The 20981-nt window shown below is 18.6% G+C and overlaps 1 protein-coding gene across 13 annotated transcripts in view; it reads right to left on the bottom strand.

The window, feature by feature from the left end:
- LOC129607239 (protein NDRG3) overlaps positions 1 to 20981 on the bottom strand; it is a 172204-nt gene that overhangs the window by 169 nt on the left and 151054 nt on the right. For 10 of the 13 annotated variants that reach the window (XM_055518089.1, XM_055518080.1, XM_055518081.1 and 7 more), the window contains 5 exons: positions 16309 to 16502; positions 16101 to 16221; positions 14942 to 15500; positions 14774 to 14858; positions 1 to 839 (listed from right to left, as the gene is read on the bottom strand). The exon at positions 1 to 839 is cut by the window's left edge. In XM_055518089.1, the coding sequence (XP_055374064.1) occupies positions 370 to 839; positions 14774 to 14858; positions 14942 to 15500; positions 16101 to 16221; positions 16309 to 16502 (1429 nt within the window). In that variant the 3' untranslated portion in view covers positions 1 to 369. Of the gene's footprint in view, positions 840 to 3529; positions 3917 to 6838; positions 7082 to 14773; positions 14859 to 14941; positions 15501 to 16100; positions 16222 to 16308; positions 16503 to 20981 lie in introns of those variants that run through there. The other 3 variants (XM_055518090.1, XM_055518093.1, XM_055518092.1) reach the window with 3 other exon arrangements.

The raw sequence follows: 20981 nt of genomic DNA, 5'->3' as shown, positions 1-20981 counted from the left end.
TTTTTGAATTATTTTCATTTTTATCACAAACTCTTCCTAGCTATCACATAACTTTTTTTTGAATAATTTATTTTCTTTGTTTATTTTTACACAAATTCCTTATTTAAATTATCTATAATTTAATTAATATTAATTTAATATTTAGCTATTGTTTTTTTTTTTGTTTTAACTTTATAATTTTTTTTTATTCGTTTTTTTTTTTGTTGTCAAGTCAAGGATTGACAAGGATTTTTGTTTTTAGTGTTTTATTTGTTTTTATATAATGTTAATATACAATATTGTAATATTTTTTAAGCATTTTCAATATTTTATTTTTTAATTTTAATTTCATTTAATTTTAGTTTTCTTGTTTCTTCGGTTATGATTTATCTAACATGCAACAGTTTCTGGTAAAGGATTTTCGGTGATACGAATTTTTGTTGATGGCGTTGTACTAACGGTTACAATACCAACACTAGTATTAAAATTAATATCTTCTTCAATAATTTCAACTTTTTTATTCATAATTGTTGATGTTGCTGATGTATTAGAAATTTCTGGTATTAGAACATTATTACCGTTATCGTCATCATCATCGTTAAATGGTGATGTTGTTAGTGTTGTTGCTGCTATGCCATTCAATTTTGCCATTATATTTGTTGAATTTATATTTGATGATGATGATAATGATGCTGATGATGTTATTGTTGATGCTGTTGTCATAACTGATGTTATTTCATTATTATCATTTGGTGTTGTTGGTGATGATTTATTTGATGTACGATAATTTCCACTATAAAAGATGCTACTACGATATCGTCCTGAAGTTGGAGTTGTTGCTGGGGTTGACAAAGGAGTTGCTAAATTTTTTTTGAGTTGTTATTCAACAAAAAGGAGACAAACAACAACGCAAGGAGGATAGTTTTTTTGTGAGTTATTAGTTCAGAGAGCAGAGAGACCAGCTTATTTTTGGTAATGTTGTGTATTTTGACTAATAAATTTTTGAATGTTTTTTTTTTGTAGTTAAAAAAAAATTTTTTTTTTTTTTAAAAGAACTTAATTTTGAAGGATAATTGGAATATGGAAAAAAGGATGTCTCTAACTTTTTGGGTTTATTGGGAAATAATATATATGTATATATATTAATATGATAAGAATAATTTATAATTAAATAATGTATAAAACAATATTAATGAAAATATTTTTTTTTTTTGATAATTCAATAGAAATGAAAATATTCCGCTGGATCAAATATGGTATGGAATAGGTTAATTTATATAGGATTTTTGTAATGAAATGTTTAAACAATATTATTTATGTGTGAAATTATAAAAAAAAATTTTGAATTTATAAATATTTTTTATAATTCGATTGATCAAAAATAGAAAAAAACGAACTTTTCAATTTTGAAAAAAAAAATATGTACGAAAATTGAAAATTCGTTGAGAATTGTAGTTTGTAAAATTGAAATTAAAAATTTTTCAAATATTTTATATACATATTAGAAATATAGTACATATTAAAATTATATATACCTAATTTTCAAAAAAACGGATAAAATAAGAATTGTTTTTTCAAAATAAATAATTTCAATCTAGTTATTTGGAAAAAAAATATTATTTTAGTAACAAACAGATGAAAAGAATAGTAAAGTTGTTTTTAAATAAAGAGAAATTTTAAGCTTAATAGAAAAAATATCAAAATACAAACATTTTACTGCAACTATCTATATGCATTTTAAATGAAAATAATACAACAAAATATTGTTAATTAAAAATATTTATATTCTTTATTGCAAAAACAAAAAAAAAAAAATACTAAAATAAACTAAAACAATTAGTAAAATTAAAATCTACTCTACTTTGTAAAAACTTAAAACATCAATTTTATTATTAAAAATATTGACTTATTTTATTTAATTATTAAATACTTTGTATATTTTTCTTATTTTAAATTCAAAATAAAAGAATAACACAAATTCTAAAATTTGATTTGCGCTGTTATTTGTGTTGGTTGATTAGTTATAATAATATTACAAAATAATATGTAGGTATAAGGAAACATATAATAAAATTTGTATATAAAATGTTATTTAAAGTAAAGCTTTTAAAAATATTATTTTTTAAGAAAAATTAGTAAAATTTAAAAATTTAATGTTTTATGAAATCGTATTTAAAAAGTAAAAATCAAAATTCAAAAATTTTAAACTGATCATGCAAAATATGAACTGAAAAGTAATTTCTGATTTGATAGACAAAACAAGAAAAAAAAAGGAAAAATTTTGATTTTTAAAAAATTTTTTAAAAATAATTTTCTTAGAAATTAAAATTGTATTGCTTATATTTTTTAAATGATTATGTTTAAGAATTAAAATTCTATATACATATTTAAATTAAAAATTTTGTATAATATAAATTAAATTATAATATTAAATTTTAATATTTTAGTTTAATACAAAAAATAGTTGTGCTAGGAAATTAAAAAAAAAAAAAACAAATCAATGAAATCATGCAATTTTTAATAATTATATTTTATTTAATTAGTATATGTAAATTTTTTAGAAATCCTCACTGATGGTACTAAAAATACCATCTCAAAATTTAAATGCTTTCACAATTACATCTGTTGAAATTAAATAATTCGCAAAACATTATTGATACAGAAAATTATAGAAGTGTGCGTTATTATTATTGTTAAAATCATTTTAAAAATATTAAAAAATCATGTCTTTAGAATAATTTTTTAAGAATTTTTAAAATAATAAAAAATAAATATTATAAATTTAAATTTGCTAAAAAGATTTCATAATCTTATAAGATTAATAGACAGACAGTTTTAAAATCATCAAATTGAATTGTTCACAATTTACAAGAAGATGTAAAAAAAAAGTTGGAGGTTTATTTATTTTTCTTTAAATACAACGCACACCATATTTTCTACTGAAATTATTTGGAAAAAAAAATTTTTTGCGAATTTTTTGTATAGATTTTCAAAAAATCAGAACCAAAAAGAAAAATATTTAATTAAAAAAATTTTGATTTATATTTTCATTTTGATTTTTTATTTTATTAAGCCGTGAAAAGTTCTTATAAATTTTAAAGATTTTTATTATATACTTTATACAATTTAAACCAATAATTATTATTAAATTTTTCATATAATATTTTTATTATAAATTATTAAATAATTAAAAAAAAAAAAGATAAAAAATTTTTTGTCATTTAATACTTTTCAAAGCTCAATTAATTAATTAATTTTTTTAATTACAGTGAATTTATAATTTGTGTTAATAATTATGTTTTTTTTTTTTCAATTTATTTTTTTTTTATATACTTTTTCATTTCTCTTATACTAAAAACTTTTTTTAAACTTATATATTTTAAAGCACAAAAAAACTAGAAAAAAAAGTAATAATAATTGTTCAAAATTTTTATGTATGTATATGAATATTATTAATATTTTCAAATTAAAATCTTAAGTTATAATTAATTACATGTATTTATTAATACATTTATAAATATATATATATATATAGATTAAATGTGTATATTTTACTTATGTATCTTGTGTGTAAAGTGCGTGTATTGTATGTGTAGATTTACAAAGTTTGAAAATAAATTGAATTTTTATTTTTTGGTTTATCCTTAAATTAATTTTTTAAACACAATATAATTTCATTAATACATATATAATTATGCATGAATGTATGTATATTCAAATGAAAATATTATGTATAATAATAACAATAATAATAATAATTAATATGTAAAAAAAAAAAAAAAATTATTTAAAAATTATAAATTTCAATTTTAACATTCAATTGGATATTCCAGAGCACCGCCTTCTAATATCCTACTATTACTGCGACTACTACGTTCACTATTTAAGGAGCTTTGAATAGATATTTTTCGAGCAAGTTTTTGTAGTGCACCAACAGCTAAAATTATAAAAAAAAAAAGAAAATAAAATAATAAAAAATAAAATTAAAAAATAAAATTAAATGAAATTAGGAGTAATAATTATTATAAAAACAAAAAAAAAGATATTAAAAATAAATTTCTTAAATTATAAAAATTCAGCTACAACAGAATGTTGAATAATTTTAAATGTAAGGTTTTACACAATTTTTGAAGTATAATGATTAAAATCTACTGAAATTGTGATTAAAGATTTACTCGAAAACCTTTCACATAATATTTAGATGTATAAAAGATAATTTTATAAAAATAATTCGTAAATTAATATTGAACATAAAATTCTTAAATTACAATTTTAATTATATAAAAAATAAATCGTTCAAAATACGGTTTGGAAATATAAATAAATAGCTACAACGAATATTTGACATCAATTAATTTGTTTTAATTAATATAATAAATATTAAATACATCTAATATTTGTATTTGGTTTTTGAGTTTATAATTAGTGTTTTTTTTTAAATTTTAACACAGTTGCACTTATATGGTTACACAATTGTAACTTTAAAATTTCTTGTATATATTTTGTTTAAAGTAGTGCACTTAAGTATTTACATATGGAAAAACACATTATTTCACAGTTTAAATCATTATTTTGCAATCGAATTGAGTTTGAAATCGATTGCGGAGCAATACTGATAAAGTTTTCGAGAAATAGCTATTATTTTAGGTACAAAAAAAATTAACTATAAAAAAAAAAAATATTAAAGAAAATTATAATATTAAAAATTAAATTGAAATCAATGGTTAAAAACATTGATTTTTATAATCACATATATTTTATTTATACATACATTAAAATTTGATAAATTATCAAATTCGTATGCAAAATACATACATAAGTGTATATATAAACAAAAATATTTATTTAAATATCTAAAATAAAATTTTCCTGTAAGAAAACAAAAGATCTTTTATAGTGAAACATGAAATTTAAATGTGAAAATAATTCAATTTTAAAATAATAGGAAAAATATAAAATTGACGCGTATATAAATTTAATAAAGGGCGAATTTTAATACTCTATAGATATATCAAATTACTGAAATATAAAACAAAATGATCTGTTGTTGCAACTTTTTAAAAATACTTTTTGAATTTTTAAAATTTTTCATATTTTGTTGCGTTTTCAACTAAATACAAAACTGGCCATTTTGATATAATGGAGAAATATGAATATACCGTAATGGTTGGAACGTATTAGTTTTAAGAACCAACCATATTAATTGAATAACTTCAAATATTTTGACATTTTAAAATTTTATTCAACTACACTATGGTTCCTCGAGACCTACGACGTCTTCTTTTACGACATTTCGATTTGCGATACGGTGTCGTCATTTAAGTCATATTTTTTTTTCGACTTGTGACATAAATTTCCTCGATACGACGTCGATCTAGCCTATAGTCGAGGACCTAGTGTTATAAAATAATATTGATATATCTATATAGGTATGTGTATATGTTTTATTCGTACTCGTGCTATACAAATTATAGAAATGAAAAACTAAATTTTTTTAATTAACATTTTTAATTTTTATTTTATGCGTACATTTAAAACACTAAACATAAGTTTGTTTCTTTTTTGGTTGGGTGTTTAATTGTTTTTTTTCTATATATATATATATATTTTTTTTTGTTTGATTTAGAAAATTGCTATAGTTAGGTTAATCTACAACATCAAAAAAATGTTATTTTCTAATAATCGACATAGTGAGGAAATAAAATAAAAGAATTGAAATTTGGAAAATAAATTAAACATTTTTTTTTTTGTAATTTTTATAATTTTTTTTTTTATTTATTAAAAGCATTGATTTTATTATTATTTATAATATATTTTGTGCAAAATATGTTCGTGAGAATTATTATGAAGTTTTGTTTTTGACAATTCTGACAGATATTTAACAAGATCTTTGTAAAATTTGACAACAGCTTTTAGTAAAAAGTCGTGTTACATTTAAAACAAATTTTTATGTTTAATTATTTTTAATATTTAAAACCTTTAATTTTTTATGTATTTTGTTTTTTTTTTTTTGTAAAATTCGGTGGGTATTTCGAAAATTAAATTTTCTAGTTTTTACCATACCCTAAAACTTTTAAAATTAAAATTTTATTTGAGTTTGAATTATTTTCAAAAAATTTATTGCTTATACATGCAAGTAATGTTTTCATAAGCTACAAGACCTCAGTTGAAAATCGATAGTAATATGAATTTATATAATTTAAAGCAATAATTGAATAGCTATTCTTTTGATATTGAAAATTGTTACACGAACCAGTGAAAAACCGCATAAGCTCCGAGCTTAAAATTTTTCTCAATTCTATTCGCGATTTTCAAGTGACAGTGTGCTATGCATAATTTTTTAATAAAAAAAAAATTTTTTTTTTAAATTATTAATTTACCATTGCCTATTTAGGTATAGATTTCAATTTTAATTTTTGAAGAACTGTAAAATTAATGTGAGACTGATTCAAGAAATAAATTCAGCTTCAATATATTAATAATTTTGACATTTCTTAAATGACAATAATAAGTTAGTAACGAATATTAATTGCAATCAATATATTTATATTTGACAGCTTCACAGAAAATAAATTCACAGTTTCTAATTCGATATTCTTCAGATTTGAATCTTTTATCTATCGTTGACATTTAATAATCACGTAACATAAATTGCACTTTTAAAATTTTTATAAATTAAAAAAAAAAAAAAATTTTTTTTTTTGCTGTCTCTACAAGATTTCGTTTTATTTTTTTTTTTTTTGATTTTTCAAACAATGTGTCAAACTATAATTTATTTTTTTTTTTGTTTTCTTTTTTTTTTTTTTGAAAATATGAGCAAGTGAATTTTAAACAACAATTTGTAGCCATTGTTTTTTTTTTTTTTTTTGTATTTTTTTTCTTTGTTTTTGTTTAATATTTATGTATATTAAAACTGTTGTATTGTTGAAATAAAATTTTATTCAGCCACAAAAAAAAAAAAAAAACAAAAAAAATTTAAAAAAATAAATTCCAAAATAAAAATTTTTACATTTTTTCTAGCTAAATGGGCGTTCACTAGTAAAATAAAAATTTTTAAATTTTAATGGTGAAAAGGAAATTCTTCAAGCGTGATTTGATTTTTCTACAAAAAGCATTTAAATTTTTAATATACAATATAATAATAATTACAATAATTAATTAGGAATAATTGTTGTTTTATAAAACGATTAAAAATTTAATACATTTAAAAAAAAAAAAGCAAAAATTTTTGTAGCAAATTGAAATAACAATAAAAAATAAAGGTAAAATTTAAAGAAGATAAAAAATATAATTAAATATATTTATTTTACATACCGAATAATTTAAAAAATGAAAAATTTCAAAATTGACAGATGTCATTCAATGTCAAATTTTGACAATTCATTTTTATAGTTGTTTTATGAAGATATCACATTTTTTTTTTGGTTTTTGTATTGAAAAAATGTCATTGTCATTTAATTTTTTGTTAATTTTATATGAAGATTAATTTGTGTTTTTTTGATAGTTGCAGAAGAACAATTGAAGAATTTGATCAATCGAATTCGATTCAATATTTATTTTATATAAAAAATTGATTATAATTAATTTTTAAATTATTATTATTTTTTTTTTTTTATAAAATGTGTAATATATAATAAGATTATTTTTGTTAAATTTTATGTTTAATATTTGAATTGAAGATAGAGTGTATTTTGTGTGTGTGTATGTGTGTAAATGAATAAATTGTAAGGAATATTTAGAAATGAATTTTAATGAATATTTTTTATAATCGATAATAAAATTATGATTTTATTATTATAATTTAATTATTTTTTTTTTTTATTAATTAATAATAGAAAGAAATTATTACATTTATAAATTTATTTATAATTTTTAAACACATATGAATATTTATACATATATATTAAAAATAATAATAGAAAACAAAAAATAAATAGACATTTTATGGATTGATATAAATATTTTTTTTTGTTTTGAAAATAGTATTCGGCAAAATTAAAAAAAAAAAATTAAACAGAAAAATAACGTAATATTTTGTTTTTATTTTTTTTTTATAAAAATAAAATAATAAAGGAAAAATGGGGAAGAGAAAAAGAGAAAAAAAATAAATCCAAATTACTTAATTTCGCTAAGTTTTGTTTTTGGTTTTATTCTTTTTTTTTTTTGTATATTTATGTATATTTTTCCAATATATAAAAAAAAATTTTTTTTTTTGTTTTTAGTATTAATTTTTATTTTTAAAAATTCTAATATTCTGTATAATTTTCTGTATAATTGTCTTTAGTTAATATTTAATGAATTATTAAATAATGAGATGTGAAAATGTTTTGTTATATTGTCATAAAAAAATAATTAAAGTAATTCGTATTTTAATGTTAGATGTGAATTTTTGTTATATATGTTTTATTTTAGATGATATTTTAGTGTAAAAACAGGACCAAAGCGGAGAATGAAAACGGTAAACGATTTCCGTTATTAATACATAACAATAACCGAACGGTAAAGTCAGCTTTCCAGTATTTTGCATATAATGTGCGCACACACACATGGATGGTGTAAAAAAAAAGAGTAGTGGTAAAATAACTGAAAATTCTATTTGATCCAGCGATTAAATTCATGGCGATAATTTCCCTTCATTCTGAGTAGTCCCAGATTTTTTATTCTTGTTTCCAAATCGCTTTTGTTCTGTTTTTACCTTCATTTGAATGAATTTGTTATGAATGTATTTGTATGATAAAAATGATATTAAAAATGTTCAACTACACTTTTTAATTTAATAAAACTAAGCAATGTAAATGAGGACAATTTGAAAAATATTAAAAGAAAATATTAAAAATGATAATGTTTTTTTAACTTTAAGTAATATTAAATTTAAAAGACAAAAGGTACAAGCATATCTCCTAATTTTCATATATATATTTTTTTTCCATAGGTTCATTTAGAAACAGATATATATAATAAATTCGACATTATCGCTTCCAATCAAATCGTATAGAGGAAATGTTTGACAAAAAAGATGTTTCTTCACATAAATAATTATTCAATAAGACGAGAAAAAGGATCTATATATAAAGTATTTTAAAAGGTAATAAGGCACTATAATTTCGAATAAATACCAAAAATGCAAGTAATATAATATAACTTTTCAATTTTTAGGTTTTATTATCGTCTTTAAACAGCAAGGACCCGTTTGATCTCAAAATGGTATAATTTAAAAACATGGAACAAGATATAAAGTACAAAGAGTATATCGAATAAGAATCTCTTTATTCCTAAAACGAGTTTATACATGAATGATTTTGGATTTTAGAAATTTAATTATGTTTATAAAAATTTCAAAACATAATATAATGAATTTATCCTATAATGAAACAAAATATTCGATAATTTGAAAATAAGATAATTCCTATGTTAATTATATAAGATAATTGCTATTGATTATATTTTGAAATTATTATTTTTTTGTAATAATAGATTACTCTCCTATAATATTAAGATTAAAATAAGTACATGCTCAATTAATATTTTTATAACTAAATTAATACTGTATTATATACTTTAAAAATTATATTCTAACTAAATATTTTGAAATTGTTCTAAATTTTAGTAAATAATTAAAATTTATCACTAGTAAAAATCTAAATTTATCTAAAACTAATGATGTAGTAGTAGTATTTTATTTATTATTTTTGATAATATTAAAATATTTTAAGTATTGACGACAAAATCATTTCTTATATTCGAAAATCTTTGTAAACTTATTACCTTCAATCTAGACTAATTGGGCATGTAATGTTAATAATAAGCTCAAAATTAAAAAAAGCAGAGCATTAAAATAATTAAAAATTGTGTGCTATACAACATCAATAACATTTAGAAAAAAAAAAAAAAAACATTGATAATGATGTATTTTCATATAGTCATAATAAAAGTAGTATGAGTTTATGAGATATTGCACAGATTATGAGTTAATGTCAAACGCTGATATTTATGATTCTATGACACACAATATTTAAAAAAAAAATCTTAAAAGAAAAAATAAATAAACTATATAAATAATTTACAAATAAAAAAATTAATTAAACAAAACTATCTCTAAGACTATTTTTTTTTTTTATTGTATTCCGAACATAAATTAATTGAAAACGCGAGTTTTATTTTTATTTCAATAACTTTGTCATTTATTTCAAAGCAATTTTATTATCAATTGGTTTTTTGTTAATATATATGTATATGTATATAAATATATATACATATATATAATTATATATATGTATATATATATATATATACATATTTAATTATATAAAAATTATTTTATCGTCACTTTTAATTAAATAAATTTGATTAAAATTTTTTTATTTATCTAACATAAAACTTTAACTAATTAATATATGTTTATAGTACCCCTATATTATTATGCAAAAAACTTTAAATTATTATTAATTATAATTTTTTATAATTATATTTTTTTTTTTCTATTAATAAACATATATATATATATATATATATATATATATATATATATATAATTTTTTTTAATGAAAAATTAGTACTATAAAATTGTGCAAACAAAAAAAAATTTATTTATATATAAAGGTAAACTTTTGTATTAATTTTAATTTTACTTTAAGTAATTTTATTTAAGTATATAACTTGTTTTCTTTATATATATATTATGTATAAGAAAATCATAAACAGCTGAATAATTTGAGTATTTAAGAAAAAGAAAATTGAATTGATTTTTTTAGATAAAATTATTGTTTCAAATATTTCGAGTTTAGTTGTAAAAATTCAATATAGAAAACTATATTTTGTATTCTATAATTTATTATATTAATCAATCAAAAATTACACAAAATAAATTTGAATTCTGTAAATTAAAATTTTTTAATTTAAGACTTTAAAACTCGTTAATAATTATAATGACTAAAATAATTTATAATAAAAAAATCGTATTAACATAAAAAATTTACACTTTTTTTGAAATTTTAATGTTAAAAGAATAGAAATATCAATTTCAAAAAATAAATTCAATAAAAAATATTTTTTTTTAATCAGAAATAAAATCTGGAACTATATATAACAATTGCAATAATTGTTTAACTTAAAATCCCTTTAAAAAGCTCGTACTCTTAACTTGATAAAAATAAAAAATTATTCAGCACTTGTGAATTTTCTGTATTTATAATTTTTTTTTAATTTAATTTATTATTTTGCAATAAATATTTAATTTAAAATTACAAATTCATTTATTATAATTTATCTAAAAAATATTAAATTTAATATTAAATTTAAATTATCTAATAAAATTTTATTTAAAACAATATTTTTATATTTAAGCCGTTTTCTGTTTTTTTTTTGTTTTTTTTTTTTGATATATTATTTTTTCTTTTCTACAAATATTTTTATTTCTATATATTTTTATTATAAATATTTACTTAAAATAATTGTGGTTATTAATTAAATGATAAATCATTAAAGATCCAATTAAATGAAAATAAAAAACAAAACATAAAATAAATTAATATTTCTTTTTTGTATATTTTAAAAATCGGGCTAACCTTTAAAATTAATTTTATCTAATTAACGTGAATTTACATTCCTAACATCATATTAAACACTCAATATTATAAGAAAATAATGTATTTTTTTTTGGTTTTTTTAAATAAATATTAATTGTGTGTCAATAAAAAGTATTGTAGATTCTTGTCGATAATAAAGTTTTGGTATGATATAAGAATTATCATAAATTTTGAGTTTTTAATTAACAGCTTTGACTCAAAAAATTGTAGGTTGAAATTAGATTTGAAAAGAACATATAATTATGTATTAAGAGCGTATATATATATTGTAAAATATTGTTTATGAAAAATGTAATATAAATTATAAATTTTGTTTTTTGTAAATTATTTTTGTATTAATTGTTTGTCATGAAACTCAATAAAATTTAAGAATTCATAAGTATTTTTTTTTTCAAAATGGAGCATTAAATTTTAAGTAGAAAAATGTAATTAATTTAGGAAATAAGAATTAAATGTATTTTTAAAATTTGTTTAATAAATTAGATTAGGCACTAGGAGTACATACTTTGTTGTTAAGAAATTTTATTGTAAGTGGAAGGATTTCTTTTTGTTTAAATTAATAATTATTCTTATTCTATTAATTGATACGAAATATTATTAAATGATGTATAGGATTCAAAAATGTTTCATTAATCTTCCTAATTACAATGAAAAATACACACATATTCTATACTTTTTTTTTTATTATTTACATTTTATTGACACACAAAAATAAATTTTTTACTGTGTTTATTAAATAATTTTAAAAAGACGGACAGTTTTAATATTTAATAAAATAAAAAATTAAAAAAATAATTTCTAATTTTTTCAAATAATTTCAAATAAAAATTCAAATAAAATTTAATCCTAACATTTATTACTTTGCTTCTTTGTTTCTTTTAATAAAAGTTTAGAAATATTTTCGAATTTTTTTTATTTTACAGAAAGAAAAAATTTAATAAATAAATAAAAATTATACTTAGAGAGTAAAAAAAAGAAACACATATAAAAATTTAAATTATCGCTTTGTTTTTTTTTTTTTTTTTAATTTTTTGAAATTAATGAAATTTTTAAAATGATGAGATTTTGAAATGAATTATGAGAAATGGGAAAATGTCGTGTAAAAATTGTTGTCTTTTTGTGATAAAAATATCAAATTACTTTTTTTTCTTTTTTGAAATTTGATAAAGTATCGAGTGTATTTTTGTTTTACTGTTTTAATTTTAGTTTTAAAAATAAAAATTCTTTTCGAGATATTTGTTTTTTTTTTCAAATATTGAATTTTAAATAATTTTAATTCAAAATTAAATCGCCTGTTTGGTGTTTTGTTGTAATAAAAAAAAATTTTTTTTTTTTTGCTTGAGTGTTTTGCATTGGTTTTTTAAATTTAAAATATAATTAATTTAATTTTTTTTTTGTTATTATTATTATTTCCCTGTTTTTTTCTTTAAATATTTTCATAATAACTAGATAATTCGAATTTTTATATAATTTCTTGTACTCATATAAGAATTTATGAGTAAAATAAAAATTTAATTTTTCAAATACAAAGCTGCCTTTTGATTGTTTTTTTAATTTCTAAGTATAAAAATGCCTTAATTATTGTATTTTTAAAAATTATGCGCTAATAAATTTTGAAATTGGCATATTTATTAATTGTGATAATATTAAGCCCAAATCAATTACATAATTAAATTCCAAAATACAACAATATCGTAGTTAAATTGGTGTCAGTATAGATTTGTCCTTAAATTTAATTAAAATATAAATTTCAGAAATTGATTTAATTATTACATTGTTGCATTATGGAAATATAGTTGACTAAAAATTTATTTTCTATATTATTAGTTTTAATTATTTGTAAATTGTTCAATTTATTTTATTGGAATTCAAAGAAATTTTTGATCATAAAAATTATAACTCTTTTTATTATAAAATTTAATTATTAAGTATAAGAAAAATTTCTGACACATGTCAGACAATAATTAATTTATTAATAATCTTTATGGAAAAGAAAACAAAAAATTTATTTCGTTTATATTTTAATATTTAATAAATTTGAATTGAAGCGCTTATTTTTATGTAAGCCCATATTATTTTAATATAAATAAAATGTTATTGTATTTTAAATTCAATTTATTTTAATAAATAAACGAAATCAATTTGAAAATAATTGTTTTATAATAATGTAAGTTGAATATATTTTATAAGTTATTCATAAGGAACATGAAGATTATATTGTTTCGTTGAAAAAGTAAATTTTTCTTTAATATAAGGCTTTAAACAATTCCTTTTAATAATTTTAAAACACAATTATGTAGGAAATTTTTAATGTATTATAGAAATTATCATAAATTTTAAAATTGTGTTTTTTTTTTATAGTTTTGATTCTAATAAGTAATTACATATAATATTAGAAGAATAGTTTAAGTATGAAATTAATAAACAACAGTTTATTATCAAAATTTGATAATTAGGTTTGATCTATTGTAAAATATTGTATTTTAATTAATGAAAAACATGGAATATAAAAATTCTATTATTTTTCTTAAATATTTTTAACATTCTGATTTTGTGAAAAATTTTAAACTCTTTTTAGTTTTTGTTTTTTCTTTTTTTTTTTTTTAATATTATATAACAATAAAAAAACAGCCTTGATGTAATATGCAAATTTAACATTTAATTACTTAATTTTCTTTGATTAGTTTCGTTTTTTGTTTTAAATATTTTTTAATTATCAAAAAATGCGATAAATGCGAACGATATTTCTTGTTTTCTTTGGTAAAATGTAAAATAGATGAAGTGTAATTGTTATTATTGTTTTATATTTATATATAAATATGACTATAATATATGTGTATAATATTGAAATTAAATGATTTCTTTATATATTTGAAATCATGTATAAATTGTGTATATATTGTGTGTCTTTTTTTTTTTAATATTTTTAATATAAAAGTTATTTTTTTTTTGTTCATTTAAGTTCTCTGTTTCGTTATAATTAGTCTTGAATTTTTATTATTTTTTTCTATTGTTATGGTATTTCTTTTTTTGGTTCAAAAGATTTTTAATTTCTTGTTTCGATATTTTTTCTTCTTTTTCAAGATTATTGCAAAAATTTGGAAAATAATAATAATTTGTTTATTTTTTTCTCATATATATATATTTTTTTTGTCATTTAGTTTTTTTTTTGTTATTTTTAAAATTAAACTAAAACTAATTTAACTTACCATATCCTTCGCCTTGAAGGAAAAGTCTGAATGCTTCAGCTAATTTAGCAGGTTGTTCTTCAAGAACCATTGCACAATCGGATATCTAAAAATTATAATGTAAATTTAATTATAATATTTAATTTTTAAAATAATTGTAAATTTTTATTCTTATTTTTTATTTAATACCTTCATCCACGTTGAATTAGTTGGATCTAAACGTCCATTTAATGTAACTGTATCATCAACATGTGGTGATAATGCTCCAGTTACATTAATAACGGGCATTTTTAATGTTGCAGCCGATTGTGGTCCATTACCTGGTGGTGTTCTAGCAATATTTAAATCACTTCGATGTATATATGAATTAATAAACATTGCCAAATTATTTGGATTAACACCACGTTCAAAATGTGCTTTAAATAATTGAACTAAATCATGATTTCTTTCTTCTGGATTACGTCCAAAATGATGCCACATTAAATAATCAATAACACTTTGTGTCATACCTTTGGTACGTAAATAACGTGCATTAAAACTTTGATAACCCCATTCAATCCAACCAGATGCTGTTGATACACAATTAATTAAACATAATGCACCAACTTTATCTGGATTTTGTATTGCAAAACGTGCCAATATATTTGCACCAGCACCAACACCAAAACCAATTATATTTTTTAATTGAAAATGAGACATTACAAATAATAATTGGGCAGCTAATTCATCCATTGTTGGATAAATATAACTAAAATGAAAGAAAAATTTAATTGATTATTTGTCGATATTTAAAAAATTTTATAATGTTAATATGAAATTTTCAATTATTAAACCTATTGTTTGTAAATTAAGAGCTTTTCTTTTGTTCAATTGAAATATGAAACTAGTATTTATTATAAGGACATTCTATTGAAGGAAGTTAGAAGGATTCTTAATGTAAAAACTTAGATTGCTACTTAATTAAGGTAGGACATAAGAGTACACTTTTGAAAAAAGAAATTGATTATTATAATATTCTTGTTTGCAGAAGCTCGTAGAAGCTTATAGAGCTGAAGAAATACTAGACCAAAAAGTTGTATATGCTTAACGAAGGAAAAATAATTCAAGAAGAAGAGGATACACAGAGAAATTTTGTTATAGTGAAATAAAACATAAATATCCATAAATTATAAGATATTGAGATTGATCCGAGAAATTGCGACTGATCACTTTTGAGAAAAGTTAGTTAAAAAAAACGCCAAGACGATTTGGGATAACAATTAATTTGAAGAATCAATTACAGTCAAACGAATATGCTAATTTGTTTGGAATTACGTAATTAAAAAAGAATTTCATATTAAATACTTACTCTTCTGGAAGTGTTGCTGCTCCTTCTTCTTGTCCCGGTGCTGTAACATGATAAACACAGAAATTTTCTAATAAACCTCGCATAACTGGGAAATTAAAGAACCCTGCAAAACTTGTTGCATCTAAAAATTTATTCAAATAAAATAATTAATAGAAAATCATCTATATAAAACATTATATACTATATATTATGTAATTATTAAACTTACAGTTAAGACCCAAATCATGATAAGTTATAATTGGTGGTTTTGATGCATCACCTTGAATTGCAACCAATATATCACCTTTATCTGTTGGTACACGTTTTTGTTCACATGCTTCCAAAATTGAACCACGAGCATGTGGAAATTGTAATTGAACTGAACGTAATTCAATATCATCCATTGGATCGATTGGCATGGCGCTATTTTTGAAAAAGAAAATAAAATAAATAAAAATTATCTTAGTAATTTTAATTATTTGATTTAAAAATTTAATATAAATATATTTTTAATATTCCAATGGACGAATATATAATAATTTTTTTTTTTTAATTATAAATATAATTTAATATGTACATTTAATAAATTTATATATTAAACTAATTATTTTATAATTTAAATTATTTAAAATAATTATTTTTATTTTTTATTTCGACACTTTATTATATTCAATGTTTATTTATATTTTTTATTAATAAAATTAATACTTTAAAGTGAATTTATAATGTGTTGCTGACTTATCAAAAAAAAAAATTATTAAATGAAAGAAATAAGAAATTTTTATAGGACAGTTTTAAATCTACTATACAAGGAAAATATTAAAAATATAAGAAATAATTTTTTTTTGTTTAAACAACTTGCTTTTATTTTGGTTTTTGTTTTTACATGAATATAATATTAATATAGCTCTATATAACATTATAACTATAATACAATTGTATACAAAATAAATATTTTAAATTAATTCTTTTTATGTACTTTAAATATAGTGTGAGTTTCTACGATATTTTGTTGTTTATCTTTTGAATTTATTGATTCAACTGTGATCGTTCTTTAGATTTAAAAAAATTTTTAGTGCGTTATTTTTACTAATTATTATTTTTTCTTAAAATTCGAATTTAATATAAATATGTTGCTTTAATAAAATAACAAAAATATATATATTTCCGAAAAAAAAAAAAATCACTATAAAATTTATAATTAGAAAATTCAAAACATACTAAATTAATTTAAACGATGAGTTTTTCATTTTATTAAAATTCTTCAATTTTTTTTGTATTTTAGGTACAGAACAACAAAAAGTCAATACTGACATATTGATTGAAAACCAACAAATAGATCATTTATATGAAACAACTCCGAAGGGCATTAAAAGGAAAGAGCGAATAAAGTTATATAGATAACCTAACAAAATTTGATGGACAGAATTTAATTTCGGTTGAGTAACGAAGGAGTAACGAGATGGAGTCAAATTAATATAGTTAGTGAAACGAATTCAGTGATTTCAAATTTGTGATTTTAATTTAAATATTTTAATTTTAAGACCATTTCTATAAATTATTCGAGAAAATAAGAATTCGAATTTAGTAATACAAAGTAAAAAATATTTATGTTTATTGTTAATGATGCTTAGATTCTTTAAATATTATTTTGACTTAGACTTCTATTTTTAAATTGAAAGGTATTTGATTGAATTAATTTAAAGAATTTTTTTAATATTTTCGGCTAAGAAAATTTTGAGCAAACTGTTATATTTAGTGATCAATGTTAAGCTAATAAGCTTAAGCTTCAGGCTAATTTATATTTATTTAATAAATAGATCTAATATAATTATATAAAATTAGACTAATTATAATTTTGTTTAATAGTTTCTTTTTTTGTATTAAATGTAAAAATATAATAGTGCAAAACAGGATTTTTTTGTTGATAGTATTCGTTTATATAGGTTTTTGTTAATATTTTATAAAATCCAGAAAAAATTTTTTGCATTATAAATTTTGATTTCTATTGTGTTTTCTTAATTTTTCAATATTTTAACTCAATATTTTAATATTAATATGTTAATTTAACAATTTGCTTTGATTCTACTTTTAATTTATTTCAATTATATTTTATTGAAAATTTAATTCAAGAATAAAATATTCTATTATTTTTATATAGAATTATTTTATTTCTTATCTACATAGTATTGTACTTGTTTCACTCAAAAACATATTATTTTTAATTTTAAAATTATTTTAATATTATTTTTCAATATTTTTTCTTTTATCCTTATTTACAGTAATTTTCTTTGTATTATGTAATAAAATAAAATACGCAAAAATATCCTTTTGATTAATATTAATTTTATGTATAACAGTTAAATTTATTCATAAATTATTAAAAATCAGAAGGATTTTCAAAGAACAAAGAAATTTTGTAAATAAGCAAAAAAATTGATAAAAAAAATAGTTGTACGAGTATATGTAAATATAATACAAAAAATTTTAATTTAAAATTCATAAGACAAAGGATTTATCCGCCAAAACAAATTATAAAAACGTCTAGATAATTGAAGTAGGTGTTGAATTTATTTTCATTAATTTTTTTTTCTATAAGTATTTTGAACTCGTTAACGCAAAAAAAAAAATGTTGATTTAAAAATTAAAGTTTTATTTTATTTCATTTTTCTTTGATTCCAAAAAAAAAACAATTTGGTTTTTATTGTTGACCTTTTTGCTTTTGTAAAAATAAGGTGTTAACAAAATATTGTTTTATAATTAAGAGAGATAATATAATAATTAAAATTAAATGCAAAATTTTAGCGAAATAGTTAGTTTTGAGAATACATGTGCCCATAGTTTTAGTTAGATTTTAAGCAAGACGTAACTTTTCAAAGTTAAAATACCCGCCTATTCTAGAGGAATTTTTTTGAGGACTCAAGTAACTGATATAGTTCTTGGTTCCTTAATACAAAATTATAATAAAATTTATTGCAAATAATTTAAATTATAATTAATAATTATAATTAATAATGATTGCATTACAATTATTACCATTAAAATTTATAATTAAAAATAATTTAAAAAATTGCATAAATTTAGGAGAATACTAATTTTCTCTACAAAATAATAATTTTTTTTTATAAAATATTAAAAAATTTAAGCCAGAGAAAATTTTGAATTTTTTTTTTCTGTTGCAAAAGGGTATTTTCCCAAACATCGTTATTTCGTGGACGATAAAATTATTAGCATAATTTTATTTTATGCTAAAACATCATACGTACTTATCTTTTACGATTTCTGTCTTAACGATTTTTTTTATATTATTTTTATTCTTCTTATATATTTTTAACTTTTTGTTTTTGATCCTTTGTTATAAAGAAGAATAGAAAAATTTGTGTTGTCCTAAATTCATGTTGATATTACATATTTAAATTTTATAAACTTTAAGATAAAAGTGTACCTCCAGCATGTTTATTCTTTTTTATCGTAATATCGTAAATTTTATAAATTCAAATAAATCAACAGCTAAAGCTATATTTTATAAGTTTCATTGATAATTATTTATTATCTTTATAAGATTGAAAACACGTTTAAAATAATTTCAAGAATAAATTATTGCAGGTTAAGAAATAAAGGTCAGAACTGATAAAATATAATATACTGTTTAGTCACTTATTATTAAATTATATTGTTTGTATGTGTACATAAATATTTACCCTATGTTTAAGAACATAATTTTAATTTTAGTACAAAAAATTTCATAAAAATGCATCAAAAATGCTACCTTTTGGTAAGCAACCACATGAATTTATTTAATTATTAAATTCAATTACTATATATGATCTGTTTAACGAATATAATTATATATTTAGTATTATAATATTCAGCATAGCTTTAAGCAAAAATTATATATAACTATAATTTAATTAAAATTTGGCTGCACAAAATTTATATGAAATATTAATGTAAAAAAAAAGAAAAAAAGAATTTTTATCAACACTGATTAAAATCTAATAGAATTAACAAAAATATTAAATTAATTGAAAATATTATTGAATTAAATTTTTAGCGTAGGCTATACATTTAACTAATATCAAAATAGCACCTATATATATGAATTTTACAATATCTTATATACATATGTACATAATATATATTTATATAAATATATGAAAATTTATTTCATGGAAATTTAATTAATACTTGTATATTATATTCACTATTATGTTATACATATTATACAAGTAAATATTATACAAAAATTGTATATCTTACCCATTTTGAATATTATTGAGTTGATCTAAAGAATTATATTTTAATTTTAATTTATTTATTGTACCATTATTATTATTGTATTTTTGAAAAATAATTGAATTATGAATTAATATAAAATTTTTATTTAAATTCTTAAAGAATTTTTCAACATCAGCTGGTGACGAAGCAAATTTAATGGTTTTTTTTGCAAGCTTTAAAAATTGCTGATATTCCATTTCTAATAATTTCCACATCATTTCATCAAATTTTGAATTCTTTTTACCATGAATATATTTTAATAATCGATATTGACTAATATATTCTAGATTTTTCGATGTTTGTAAGGATATGTTTTTTGGTATTTTATTTTTGTAATTTTCGTTATGTTGTAATTTTGTAAGATAACAATTTTTGGATAAAATAAAATAATAAAAGTATATATAAGAATAAAGAGAGAAAGAAAATAGAAAATTATAGGATATTTTTGAGTTAATATATTTTTATGTAGTAAAAATAAATATATTTATATATAAATATAATTTATATATATATATATATATATACATACATATGTAAAGAAGAGTCTTGTGTATTAAATATTGAATTTCTTCTTTTTTTTTATTGTTAGAAGCAAAAACTGTAAAAGTCCTTTAATATTACAAC

Source organism: Condylostylus longicornis, unplaced genomic scaffold, assembly GCF_029603195.1.
Source record: "Condylostylus longicornis isolate FDR11 unplaced genomic scaffold, ASM2960319v2 ptg000027l, whole genome shotgun sequence".
In the NCBI taxonomy this organism is placed as follows: Eukaryota; Metazoa; Arthropoda; class Insecta; order Diptera; family Dolichopodidae; genus Condylostylus; species Condylostylus longicornis.
Note: the sequence above shows the minus strand (reverse complement) of the source record. Positions and strands in the feature narration are given on the sequence as shown.